Source organism: Lampris incognitus, chromosome 15, assembly GCF_029633865.1.
Source record: "Lampris incognitus isolate fLamInc1 chromosome 15, fLamInc1.hap2, whole genome shotgun sequence".
Lineage (NCBI taxonomy): Eukaryota > Metazoa > Chordata > Actinopteri > Lampriformes > Lampridae > Lampris > Lampris incognitus.
The window spans coordinates 17,691,762-17,705,677 of NC_079225.1; the positions used below are offsets into that span (position 1 = coordinate 17,691,762).

The window sequence follows — 13,916 nt, forward strand, 5'->3', positions numbered from 1 at the left end:
TAAATATTTAATGTACAACTCGGGCGATCTATCCATGTCTTTGCTTGCACACAGGTTTACATTCAAACTTGTTGTAGTGCTTAGTTTAGTGCCAAGTGCTAAAGAAGTACTGAAGTGGAAAGGAAACAAACTCTCCTTGGTCACAAACAATCTCCACATTCAGAGATGGTGTAGAGCCTTTAGGGTAAGTTGATTGCCTGGATATTGTATATCACTTGCCTTCTCACTGTCAGGGGCTCCGATTGTGCCGGAGAGCAGAATTCCAGCTGGCACCTCTATCGTGGACTGCATTGCTTTGTCATCAAAATTTTCTGTCAAGATACAGTCACACAGCTGGCCCTGCCCAGGCTGTACCCCCTAGATAGAATGTCATGCTGCCACGGCAACCTCTGACCAACAGCCACTGTGATTGGTTGTTTTCAGGTGCCGTGGAGTTTCCTTCTTATCTGGTTGGCTGTTTTGCGATGGACCGGGTGGGAAGGAAGAGGACTTGTGCCCCAGCGCTGCTGCTGGTTGGAATTGCCTGTATGCTTACCATGGCGGTACCCCAAGTATGTACAGAGATCATTTGTTTTTGTACACACATGAATATTTGTGTGGGGGGGGGGGTTTGTAAATGAAGGGAAATCTAATCATTAGCTCTCAAGTAATATTTAAGAAATGTGCTCTATACAATCCAGGAGCTATTCCTCTTCCTTCAGGTATCAGGTATGTTCCTCTTAGTCTATCTATCATGTAGTGCATAGCAACAGGAGACTGCACTTACAGCCTTTCAGATGGACTCTTATGTATGTGTATGTTGATGTATGCACATACTACTCATGCATTTGTTGGTGTGTGTGTGTGTGTGTATGTATGTATATATACTCTGACCTACATGATTGCTGCTCTCAGCTGAGAGCCAGTGACTAGTGTCCAAGGAAATATGACCTTTGACCTTAAATACCTTTCTGAGGAGCAGTTAAACACTAGGACACACATAGAAGAATGGAGAAGGAGTTTTTGGTAAAGTGTCTTAAGAAGCTTTGGCAGGCAGTTTGCTTATACAAACACACACACACACATATATATACACAAACTTGGCACAAAAAGTAAGGAAATTTGTGTTTGGTAGATTATTTCTTTGTTGTAACAATGCTTCTTGGCAATAAAACTTATATCAGGCACCTGATTGTCAGCACCTGTAGTACCAGAAGCTCAAAACAAGAGTCAATAGCAACAGCAAAATAAGCTGTTTGGCATTGGCAGAGAAGATTTGGCAAATTTTTCATGGGCGCAACCCACATACTCAGCTCTGCTACTCATCCCACAAATGCATGTTCCTTACAAATGTGGCACCGTTTAAAAGGGAAATAAACAGGCTTTCCAACGGTATAGGATTTATTGCCAAGAAGCATTGTTACAACAAAGAAATAATCAACCAAATGTCCTTACTTTTTGTGCTATATATATATATATATACACTACCGTTCAAAAGTTTGGGATCACCCAAACAATTTTGTGTTTTTTCCATGAAAAGTCACACTTATTCACCACCATATGTTGTGAAATGAATAGAAAATAGAGTCAAGACATTGACAAGGTTAGAAATAATGATTTGTATTTGAAATAAGATTTTTTTTAACATCAAACTTTGCTTTCGTCAAAGAATCCTCCATTTGCAGCAATTACAGCATTGCAGACCTTTGGCATTCTAGCTGTTAATTTGTTGAGGTAATCTGGAGAAATTGCACCCCACGCTTCCAGAAGCAGCTCCCACAAGTTGGATTGGTTGGATGGGCACTTCTTGCGTACCATACGGTCAAGCTGCTCCCACAACAGCTCAATGGGGTTCAGATCTGGTGACTGCGCTGGCCACTCCATTACCGATAGAATACCAGCTGCCTGCTTCTGCTCTAAATAGTTCTTGCACAATTTGGAGGTGTGTTTAGGGTCATTGTCCTGTTGTAGGATGAAATTGGCTCCAATCAAGCGCTGTCCACTGGGTATGGCATGGCGTTGCAAAATGGAGTGATAGCCTTCCTTATTCAGAATCCCTTTTACCCTGTACAAATCTCCCACCTTACCAGCACCAAAGCAACCCCAGACCATCACATTACCTCCACCATGCTTAACAGATGGCGTCAGGCATTCTTCCAGCATCTTTTCATTTGTTCTGCGTCTCACAAACGTTCTTCTTTGTGATCCAAACACCTCAAACTTGGATTCATCCGTCCACAACACTTTTTTCCAGTCTTCCTCTGTCCAATGTCTGTGTTCTTTTGCCCATCTTAATCTTTTTCTTTTATTGGTCAGTCTCAGATATGGCTTTTTCTTTGCCACTCTGCCCTGAAGCCCAGAATCCCGCAGCCGCCTCTTCACTGTAGATGTTGACACTGGTGTTTTGCGGGTACTATTTAATGAAGATGCCAGTTGGGGACCTGTGAGGCGTCTGTTTCTCAAACTAGAGACTCTAATGTACTTATCTTCTTGCTCAGTTGTGCAACGCGGCCTCCCACTTCTTTTTCTACTCTGGTTAGAGCCTGTTTGTGTTGTCCTCTGAAGGGAGTAGTACACACCGGTGTAGGAAATCTTCAATTTCTTAGCAATTTCTCGCATGGAATAGCCTTCATTTCTAAGAACAAGAATAGACTGTCGAGTTTCAGATGAAAGTTCTCTTTTTCTGGCCATTTTGAGCGTTTAATTGACCCCACAAATGTGATGCTCCAGAAACTCAATCTGCTCAAAGAAGTGCCCATCCAACCAGTCCAACTTGTGGGAGCTGCTTCTGGAAGCGTGGGGTGCAATTTCTCCAGATTGCCTCAACAAATTAACAGCTAGAATGCCAAAGGTCTGCAATGCTGTAATTGCTGCAAATGGAGGATTCTTTGACGAAAGCAAAGTTTGATGTAAAAAAAATCTTATTTCAAATACAAATCATTATTTCTAACCTTGTCAATGTCTTGACTCTATTTTCTATTCATTTCACAACATATGGTGGTGAATAAGTGTGACTTTTCATGGAAAACACAAAATTGTTTGGGTGATCCCAAACTTTTGAACGGTAGTGTATATATATATATATATATATATATATATATATATATATATATATATATATATATATATATTGTGAGGGCTCACATAGAAGGAAGCCATTGAGAGTAGTCCTGAACTCCCAATACTACCATGCCTACCTCTGGCAGACCTGGAAGGAGAACAGTTGACGGCCATATCCAATCAACCACCAGCAGCAGCTAGTCTGCAATCACTCTACACAAGCCAAAAGGACTAAGCTGGTTAGCCATGGGCATCATGGGCCCCTTGCTGGAGTCAGCACGAGATCACTGCTACATCCTGGTGATCCTAGACAATGCCACCCGGTACCCAGAGGCCATACCATTGCGAACTGCCACTGCCAAAGCAGTTACCAGGGAGGTAGTTTTACTCTTCTCCAGGGAAGGGATGCCTCAGAAATATTAAAGGTGATGGAAGTGATGTCCAAACTGCTAAAAGTTAAATGGCTGAGAACTTTGGTGTACCACCCTCATATAGATGGGTTGGTGGAAAGATTTACTGGAACAATAAAGGCGGTATTGAGGAAGGTAATAGACATAAATGGGAAACATTGGGATCCGTTGTTAGTACTCCCTATCCGGGAGGTAACCCAGAGTTTCACAGGCTTCTCACCCTTCAAGCTGCTGCATGGTCAGCAACCCAGAGGCCTATTAGATATAGCCAAGGAGATGTGGAAACAGCAGCCCTCACCCCACCATTCTGTGATTGAGCATATTGGCGGCACGGTGGCCCAGTGGTTAGCACTGTTGCCTCACAGCAAGAAGGCCCTGGGTTTGAACCCCGGGGTCGTCCAACCTTGGGGGTCAGCCCAGGTCATCCTCTGTGTGGAGTTTGCATGTTCTCCCCGTGTCTGCAGTGGGTTTTCTCCGGGTGCTCCGGTTTCCCCCATCATCAGAATGCATGTTAGGGTTAATACACCTGTCTGTGCCCCTGACCGAGGTATGGCAAGACAAACTGGAGTTGGTCCCCGGGCACTGCACGGCGGCTGCCCACTGCTCCTAGCTACACAGCTAGGATGGCTTAAATGCAGAGGAGGAATTTACCAACGGGGATCAATAAAGTAATAAAATAAAAATAAATATAAGGCAATTGGAAAAAAATCGGACTGATGAACTACAAAGGAAGACAACCGGGGTGCCGCAAGGCCCATCAAATATATCATGTTATCCTCATGAAGAAGTGGTATGACCCAGACCCAGCTCTGATGGCCCAAGATCCAAACCTGACACTGGCACCTATTCCCATGGGAGACCAACTCTCAGCAAATCAAGAGCAAGATCTGAGGGAGCTGACGGGGCAATTCTGAGATGTGTTCTCAAACCAGCCAGGTAGGACCACAGTAATACAACACGACATCGTCACCGAAGCAGGATGAATAGTGCGCCAATGGCCATATCATATACAAGATGCCAGGAGGCAGATGGTAAGAGAGGAAGTTCTGAAGATTCTAAAGATGGAGGTCATTGAGGAGTTGCACAGTGCCTGGTCTAGCCCAATAGTGCTGGTCCCTAAGCCGATGGGACTCCTTGCTTCTATAGTGCTTTTAGAAAGCTGAATGAGGTATCACAGTTTGGTGCTTATCCAATGCCCAGGGTTGACGAGCTCATTGAGAGGTTAGGAGCTGCCCAGTTCATCAGCACCCTGGACCTCACTAAAGGATACTGGCAGGTACCGCTTACTGACAGGGCCAAGGAAAAGACAGCCTTCTCAACACCAGATGGCCTGTACCAATGCACAATTCTTCCCTTCTGAGTCCATGGAGCACCAGCCACCTTCCAACGGATGATGGATAAGATACTCTGGCCCATCAGAAATATTCAGCTGCGTACCTGGATGACATCGTCATCCACAGCACAGACTGGGACACACGCTGTCAACACTTGAGGGCAATCCTTTGTGCCCTGATAGAGGCCGGGCTGGTCGCAAACCCCAGCAAATGCCACCTCGGATTAGAGGAGACCAATTATCTGGGAAACATTGGGACATACGAGGCATAATGAAACCTCAACAAAACAAGGTGAACAGCATCGCCTACTGCCTCCAGCCCAACCCAAAGAAGCAGGTAAAGACCTTCTTAGGGTTAGTGGGGTACTACAGTCAGTTTGTGCCATATTATGGCATGGTTGCCACCCCACTCTATGATCTCACCCAACTCAGGAAGCCGCACCAGATCCAGTGGCCTCAGGAAGGTGAAGTGGCCTTCATCTGACTACGAGGAGCCCTCTGCAGAGAGCCAGTCTTGGCTACCCCAAACTTCGAGTACCCCTTCTTCTTACAGGGAGATGCCTCGGAGTTTGGCCATGGAGCAGCCCTGTCATAGGTGATAAATGGGGAAGAGCACCCTGTTGTGCATATATACGCCATAATAATTTGGGGGGGGGTTGAGACCCGGCGTACTCAAAATGACTTTCATAGAAAAGACAATGGAGCATAAACATCTGATGCTGTGGATGTACGCTTGGATGCAAGTGCATCGACTGTCGACAAAAGGCAGCAGCCAATCAATTTGCTAGTCACAGTACAGCGTGAGCCCAGACCATCGGTCTGTGACATGCTGTGCGGAAAAAACCAAAACAAAGTTTTACAGTAGCCTGTGCCAGCCCCAAAACTACAGAGAAGGCGTCGACTAAAAACTGAAAAATACCTGCCAGTTCAAAAGCCTGAGGTAAGAGATCCAATTGGAGGAAACAAGAATTGTTAGCAAGTTAGCTAACATTGTTAAGGGAGGATGTCGGGTACAGGAGGTGGACCGCACACTCTATAAGAACATCTGGTCAGCAGGAACCTCTGACAAACGCCAACAGCAGCAGAGTCTGGCTTGTGTCTAGATCAGCGGTAGCTAACCATGTGCCATGGAGAGCCATGTGTATACAGGTTTTCATTCCAACCTGACTCCACACCAGGTGATTTCATTGATACATTCTTCCTCTTTGGTTGAAGGGTTGCTAATCAGTGAAATATGGTTGTTGACCACTGCTAAAAAAATGTTTTGTTTTGTTTTTTTGAAGTGCTGAAGTGTCAAAGTCATTGGTTTGCATTAACCTGAATAATTCTTCCACTGAATCAGCATTAAAGTCAAACAAATGTTTAATGATCTGGCATCCCTTTCAATAACAGTTGTCCTCAAAACCACCCCTCTCACCCAACTCCTCTTCTCCCCCTTCATCCATATGCATCCTCCATCTCTGTTCTTCCTCTGTATTACAGGACATTGAAGTGCTGGCCATTATTCTCTGTATGACAGGAAAGTTTGCCATTGCCATTGCCTTTGCTCTCATCTACCTCTACACCTGTGAGCTTTACCCTACCATTATCAGGTAAGAAGACATGGTTAACAAAAACATCAGGGTCACTCCCAACAAATAATCAGATTAACTAGAACAGATTTGCAAAAATTTAATTTAGTCAAAACTTTTGAAACATCAGAAAATACTTCTGTGTGCATGTGTATTTTGATTACACCTCCACATTAAACCAATGTCAACCATCACATGCACTTAAAAAAGGCATAAAAGTAATAATTCAGGGCTGCCATTGATGTAGACTGTTCTTATTATCAGGGAGTACTAGGAACATTTTGTTACTTAAATAAGGAAGAAGCCTTGGCAAAGTTTTTTTTAGGGAGTTGTTCCTTATCCAACGCAAGGGTCTGATAGAATGTTGTGTTGCTATAAAGCGCATTGAGGCAAATTTGTAATTTGTGATAATGGGCTATGGCTATACCAGTGGTTCTCAAACTTTTTCTGTCATGCCCCCCCTTTGGAGGAAGAAACATTTTCACGCCCCTTGCCCCGACAAAATGGGCCAGTTTAACTTTGTTTAAATAACGTTAAAATCATGAATATTCCTTTCACTTTTCTTTCAGTAATTTCTGTTGTGCAAATAAACGCAAGTTCCACTTCAACTTTATCAAACCTTTTTGTGACATTTGTCACTAGATTGCTCCATCTGTCTGTGTGCTTTTTCAAAAACAGAGAAAAACGCAATAAGATTTAAAAAACACTTTGCTAGAACAATAACAATAAAGTTCAATCTGTGCAAAAAAAGAACAAATGCAGATATTTGGGAAAAATGATGAGCAAGTCAATTTGTGAGAACTCAGTGAGCCTGTTTTGCACTGCACATCTTTTCAAAACGGGGTTGCAGGCTTGATACTGCCACTCTCAAGTTATGCTCAATGTTGAGCTTAGATCTGTACTTTGTTTTAAGTGAGGCAACAGCAGAAAAGCCCATCTCACAGAGATAGGATGTGGCGAAGGGAAGCAAAATGCCCACAGCCCTCTGTCCTATGAGTGGATACTCCCTCTCCACACCAAGCCAGAATTCACTCAAGTGTCTGAGCTGTAAAGCTCAGCCTCAGGATGGAGTCAGATGTCATTTCGATAAACTGGTCCTCTTCAGCAGAGCTGCAATCCGCAGGTGCTGCTGCATTGAATGGATCTGTCACCCAGTCATACTGAGCACTGTTGTTTGGGAAGTATTTTTGAAAGAATCCCCTCAGGGAAGAGATGTGCTCCTTAAGACATGAAATCACTGTGGTGGCTCCAGAATCACTGGTTTCAGCAAATGTTCACAGATTCTCAAAGTATTTCCTTGACCAAGTCGCCTGGCCCACATCTCAAGCTTTTGAGTGAATGGACTGATCTTGTCTGCCAGTTTCATCAGAAATTGTTCATAATTAAACTTGCTTGCAACTTCATGCATACGCTCCTCCTCCAGAAACACCCGAATTTCCTCTCTGAGCTCAAAGACTCATGACAACACTTTACCTCATGAGAGCCACCTAGCCTCGCTGTGAAACAACACAACTGAATGTTCAGCTCCCATCTCCTCACAAAGTGCAGGGAACAGCCGCACTCTCAGGGGCCTTGTTTTGATGAAATTGACCACGCTAACAACATCGGTCAAAACCTCGTTTAGGTCAGGGCTAATCTGTCTTGATGCTAGCGCGTCTCTGTGTATGACACAGTGGGTCCATTGTGCATTTGGCGCCCACTTGATTAGTGCCTGCAATCCCTTCGTTTTCCCAGCCATGGTCTGTGCACCATCCATGCAAACGCCTGCACAGTTCTCCCATTTCAGCCCATGTTCTGTCAGGTAACAGCCAAGAAGCCTAAGGAGCTCATCAGTTGTCGCTCTACTTGGGACGTACTTGTAAAACAGCAAATCCTCACACAGTGACTCTGACGTGACAAAGCGAACACATGCAATAAACAAGCAGTCTTTATTGCTGTCAGTTTCCTCGTCCACTTGTAAAGGCGAAACGTTTGTCTTTCAGTTTATCAATGAGTTGTTCTTCAGGCTCATTTGAAATGTCACATATATGTCTTGCATTGGAGAGAGGGACAGCCTTCAATTTTGCGGTGTTTGTCTCGTCAAACATAGTTGACACCATATCCAAAGCTGCGGGAAGTACGAGCTCCTCTGCTATTGTGTGTGGTTTCTTGCACTGGGCAGTTGTTTATGCGACTTTGTATGATGCCATTAGTACTTTGTTGTTCACTGATGCAGCTTTTACAAAGCAATGTTCCTGACAGTATGCACCAAGTTTTCTCTGAAAGAACTCAAGTGGCTTGTTGACGTGGTTTAATGTCTCTAAGTGTCTTCTTAATTTGTTTGGTCTCATACTATCAGCTGCCAGTTTTCAGACATAAAATACACACTGGTCTCTCCTCATCTCCCATCACATTCACTGTGAACCCAAGAGCAAGATAGGCTTCGTCATATTTTCTTGACTTGTTTTTCATCTAAGCAATTTGTCGTTTGTCTCAGAAGCATCGGCTGTCTTTCTTTCCGTCCCTGTCAAATATCTCCATTCTGTGAACCTACTGACTCTCTGTCTCATGAAAGCATGTTATGTTGATTGTTCTGCCGTGAAAAAGATTCCGACGTCAAAAGTCAAAACAATGGTTCTGCACTACACACACACACACACACACACACACACACACACACACACACACACATCCGGTCAGGCCTCTGAGAAACGCTGGGCTAGAAACTAGAAATTCGCAACAGAAATTCGCAACATTGACTCTCTTTCAACCTTCAAATCCATCTCAAAATGTACCCTTTCAAACTGGCATATTCAGTCTGATACACACTTCAGAGTTTTGTGCAGATGATGATTTTATACTTATCTGTTGTGTTAACTTTTTTATTGTCTACACTGCTTGTTTTGATTTTATGCTGTCTGATAGTGCTGCTTGTTTTTTGTTTTTGTTTTTTTAATGTGTTCTGTAAGGTGTCCTTGAGTACTCTGAAAGGCACTCATTATTAATTATTATTATTGTTATAAAAATAAAATGGACTTGACTTTGTAGCATTGCTGAATGTGTGGCACTTGGTCCATTTGATACTACAAACCCCAATTCCAATGAAGTTGGGACGTTGTGTAAAACGTGAATAAAAACAGAATACAACGATTTGCAAATCCTTTTCGACCTATATCCAATTGAATACACTACAAAGACAAGATATTTAATGTTCAAACTGATCAACTTTATTGTTTTTGCAAATATTCACTCATTTTGAATTTGATGCCTGCAACACGTTCCAAAGAAGCTGGGACAGGGGCAACAAAAGACTGGGAAAGTTGAGGAATGCTCAAAAAACACCTGTTTGGAACATTCCACAGGTGAACAGGTTAATTGGAAACAGGTGAGTGTCATGATTGGGTATAAAAGGAGCATCCCTGAAAAGCTCAGTCGTTCACAAGCAAGGATGGGGCAAGGTTCACCACTTTGTGAACAACTGCGTGAGCAAATAGTCAAACAGTTTAAGAACAACGTTTCTTAACATACAATTGCAAGAAATTTAGGGATTTCATCATCTACAGTCCATAATATCATCAAAAGATTCAGAGAATCCAGAGAAATCTCTGCACGTAAGCGGCAAGGCCGAAAACCCACACTGAATGCACGTGACCTTCGACCCCTCAAGCAGCACTGCATTAAAAACCGACATCATTCTGTCAAGGATATTACCACATGGGCTCAGCAACACTTCGGAAAACCATTGTCAGTTAACACAGTTCGTCACTACATCTACAAGTGCAAGTTAAACTCTACCATGCAAAGCGAAAGCCATATATCAACAACACCCAGAAACGCCACCAGCTTCTTTGGGCCCGAGCTCATCTGAGATGGACTGACGCAAAGTGGACAAGTGTGCTGTGGTCTGACGAGTCCACATTTCAAATTGTTTTTGAAAATCATGGACTTCGTGTCCTCCGGGCTAAAGAGGAAACGGACCATCCAGATTGTTATCAGCGCAAAGTTCAAAAGCCAGCATCAGAGATGCTGGCTGGGGGTGTGTTAGTGCCCATGGCACCATGGGTAGCTTGCACATCTGTGAAGGCACCATTAATGCTGAAAGGTACATACAGGTTTTGGAGCAACGTATGCTGCCATCCAAGCGACGTCTTTTTCAGGGACGTCCCTGCTTATTTCAGCAAGACAATGCCAAGCCACATTCTGCACGTGTTCCAACAGCGTGGCTTCGTAGGGAAACAGTGTGGGTACTAGACTGGCCTGCCTGCAGTCCAGACCCGTCTCCCATTGAAAATGTGTGGCGCATTATGAAGCGCAAAATACGACAGCGGAGACCCCGGACTGTTGAGCGACTGAAGTCGTACATCAAGCAAGAATGGGAAAGAATTCCACCTACAAAGCTTCAACAATTAGCATCCTCAGTTCCCAAACGCTTATTGAGTGTTGTTAAAAGGAAAGGTGATGTAACACAGTGCTAAACATGCCCCTGTCCCAGCTTTTTTGGAACGTGTTGCAGGCATCAAATTCAAAATGAGTGAATATTTGCAAAAAAACAATAAAGTTTATCAGTTTGAACATTAAATATCTTGTCTTTGTAGTGTATTCAGTTGAATATAGTTCGAAAAGGATTTGCAAATCATTGTGTTCTGTTTTTATTTACATTTTACACAACGTCCCAACTTCATTGAAATTGGGGTTTGTATTAAAAGGCGTGCACATTTCTGGTTTGTTAGGTCATCCTGATGGAGCCCTGGAAGTTACTGTGTAAATATGAATTGATCAACCCACGAAAAGCCATGTATTTATGTATCCAAGGGAGCTTTTATTTAGAGGCTGTTCTGTCAGTTGTTAATGAGTATATTTACTGACTGAAAATCAATGTGGTGTGGTGACACACAATTGACGGTAGATTCCCCAGGGGCTCCTGCTCCTTTAAGGCAGATGCTCGGAGTGCTGACGTAGCCGCTGCAGAGGGTTTCCGGGGTGGAGCCATGTTTGCAGCAGCCTAGCGGTTAGCTGGTTGCCACGAGAGATTGTGTTGTATCGGTGTCGTTTTGTGTGGCGAGTAAACGGAATTGACTCGACCTCTCCGTCTCCTCATTCCTGCACTCCCACAGTGGCTTATGGCATGAAGCTACTTGATAACACATTTAAATGTTGAATTTCCTGAACATGCTCCTGTAATGTGATGCAAGCATGGTCTGGTCTCTGAAACTCAATGGCGAACCGTGACCCTGGGCCTTCAGTGGGACCACATGTGGCAATAAAAAAAAACAAACGTAGCAATAAAAATAATTAGCCAGAGCCCTATCACATGGAAGTTCAACATATTAAAGGTATCTTTGCCCAAACTGGCTTCACAACACACAAAGGTGGAAAACCTTATAATCCAGCTTCTAGTATACCCCTCTGATCAATCATTTACAGACACACTAAAAATAATGTACAGATGCCTCATTAGAACAGCAGACGTCAGCAAAAGTTGCATAATTTCGAGATAGAATAAAAAAAGAAAACCAGCCGATTATTGAAAAAACCTGCATACTCACCAAAATGAAGATCAAGTCCATCATGCGATCCCTTTTAACAAAGTGTGCAATTGCTGGGCCGTAGTTTGTCCTTTGACTTCAACTCCTTAAGAAGTTCTTCCTCAACTGAGACTAAAGCCAAGGCTGACAGACGAGCCTGTCCAGTGGCGCTTCTTGTGTACGATTTTATCCTTTCCAGTGCTGAGAATGTTCTCTCCACGGAAGCTGGGGACACAGGGATGGCTAAAACCAGGCGAGTGAGAAGGTGGAGTTGGGGCATACTTTCGGTCAGTCCCTTTTGGTGGAGAAAGTGGATGAGGTCAGAAGGGCTCCGTCCTTCGAAGTTAGACATAGCGTACATTACACACAGCTCAGTCTTCAGACGGGATATGTCGACGCGGCACGCAGGTGCCCGGGGGTGGGACTGATGTCTCGGAGCTGCTTTAGTCAAGCAACTCAAATTATTAAATCCCGTGCTGAACCAGGGCCCCTTGTCGGGACTGAAAAGCAGCAGTACAGCATGTCGGTGCGCAGGCTGCCCGTTAGCCACGGATAGCGACTGTAGCTGCTAGTCTGAAAACGCCTCTGGTAGCTTGCACCAAACCTGGGAAGGCGGTTGATGGTCGACCTTTCTGGCTTATTTCTAGTTTTTCCTTAAAGGCAGTGTAGAAAATGGCATTTCTATTAATTCAGCCACACGGTCTTCTTCTTCTTCACTAACTCCTGCCATTTCGCTGCTCTCCAAATCCTTCGCTGGTCGTTTCGCGAATACCTGGAACATGTCGGGATATTGTCCCGCCCACAACTCAACAAATATGACTGGCTAAAACAACTGTCAATCAAATACCGAAGGTCCAGTCACGGGCGAGCCACTGATTCACCCAGATACCGTCGGAAGAAAAATTGTGATTGGTCCATTTCCCGTTCCATTATATCAACCCACTGTTTGCCAAGCCATATTAGTCCAAGTTTAGAACGATGATCTTGAAATGGCTACTATTATTTCAGAGAATAAAAATAATTAAAAATATTTATTAGGAGTACAAAAATTCTTTCAATATTTTTTCTTGGGTATTCACGGAAGACCTTGAAGGTCCCGAGGGTTCCCCTCTGCTGAAACTTTATATTCACTCCACTTTCAGTGACCCTATTTTCATGTTGTGTCAGTTTTAGGACTTTAACTGCAGTTTTAACCTCAGTGAGGACTTTTGAGTTACAATTGTCCATTGTAATGTTTTAGGACACCATGTAGAAGAGGGCTGGACCTAGCTTTGCTTAATCTCAAAAGTAGCATTTTAACAATTTGCTGAAGTATGAATTAAAATCTCCTATGAAGCGAGGCCATGCCGATGTTCATGCCTGAACCTAGATGGATTTTGCTCTCTTCCCAGGTCTCTGGCTGTGGGTACCGGTAGTATGATGTGCCGTGTGGGCAGTGTGGTTGCTCCCTTCTGTGTCTACCTGAGTGATTTCTGGCTCTACATGCCTCAGGTACACTTCTGTTTGTTTGTTTTTTGGTCTGTCCATTTCAGAATGACAGACAGCTAAAGATGTTTCTTTTATTGATCCATTAAGTTACATATATAACATGTGCCTCTGCCCTTACCCTCTACAGCTGATTGTGGGAATCCTGGCATTCGTGATTGGAGTGCTGACGTTGCTTTTACCTGAAACCTTGGGTAAGCCGCTGACAACTACCCTGGAGGAGGCTGAGGCCTTGGGGCGCAAACCCACCAAAAAGAACTCTGCCCTGGGCAACAACAATCCTGAGGATGGGTTGGAGATGAACCAGCAGGAAGCCAAAGCCTGATGTATATGCTATCATGGAGAAGGAGAGAGAGAGAATTTCAGAGAATAGATGTATTTTAGAGGAAGAGACAGATGACAAAAACTGAAAATAAGAGTAACATAGTTGATATAATAGGCTGTTGGAAAAAAAAGAAAACCATAAATAGTGACAACTTCCGTAGGGCTTTTTGTAATGATGTATTATTTTAAGGCATTTTGTTTTGCAAAGTGACCACCAGTGTAGTGTTTAAAAGGCTCCCCTGAACACACC

General features: G+C 43.7%; 1 protein-coding gene across 1 annotated transcript in view; it reads left to right on the forward strand.

Moving 5' to 3' along the window:
* The window catches only part of slc22a16 (solute carrier family 22 member 16), a 36,358-nt gene extending 22,668 nt beyond the window's left edge, over positions 1-13,690 (forward strand). The window contains exons 5-8 of the mRNA XM_056294149.1: positions 424-551; positions 6,265-6,374; positions 13,249-13,348; positions 13,473-13,690. Coding sequence (XP_056150124.1) covers positions 424-551; positions 6,265-6,374; positions 13,249-13,348; positions 13,473-13,667 — 533 coding nt within the window. The 3' untranslated portion in view covers positions 13,668-13,690. The remainder of the gene's footprint in view (positions 1-423; positions 552-6,264; positions 6,375-13,248; positions 13,349-13,472) is intronic.
* The last annotated feature ends 226 nt before the right edge of the window (positions 13,691-13,916 follow it).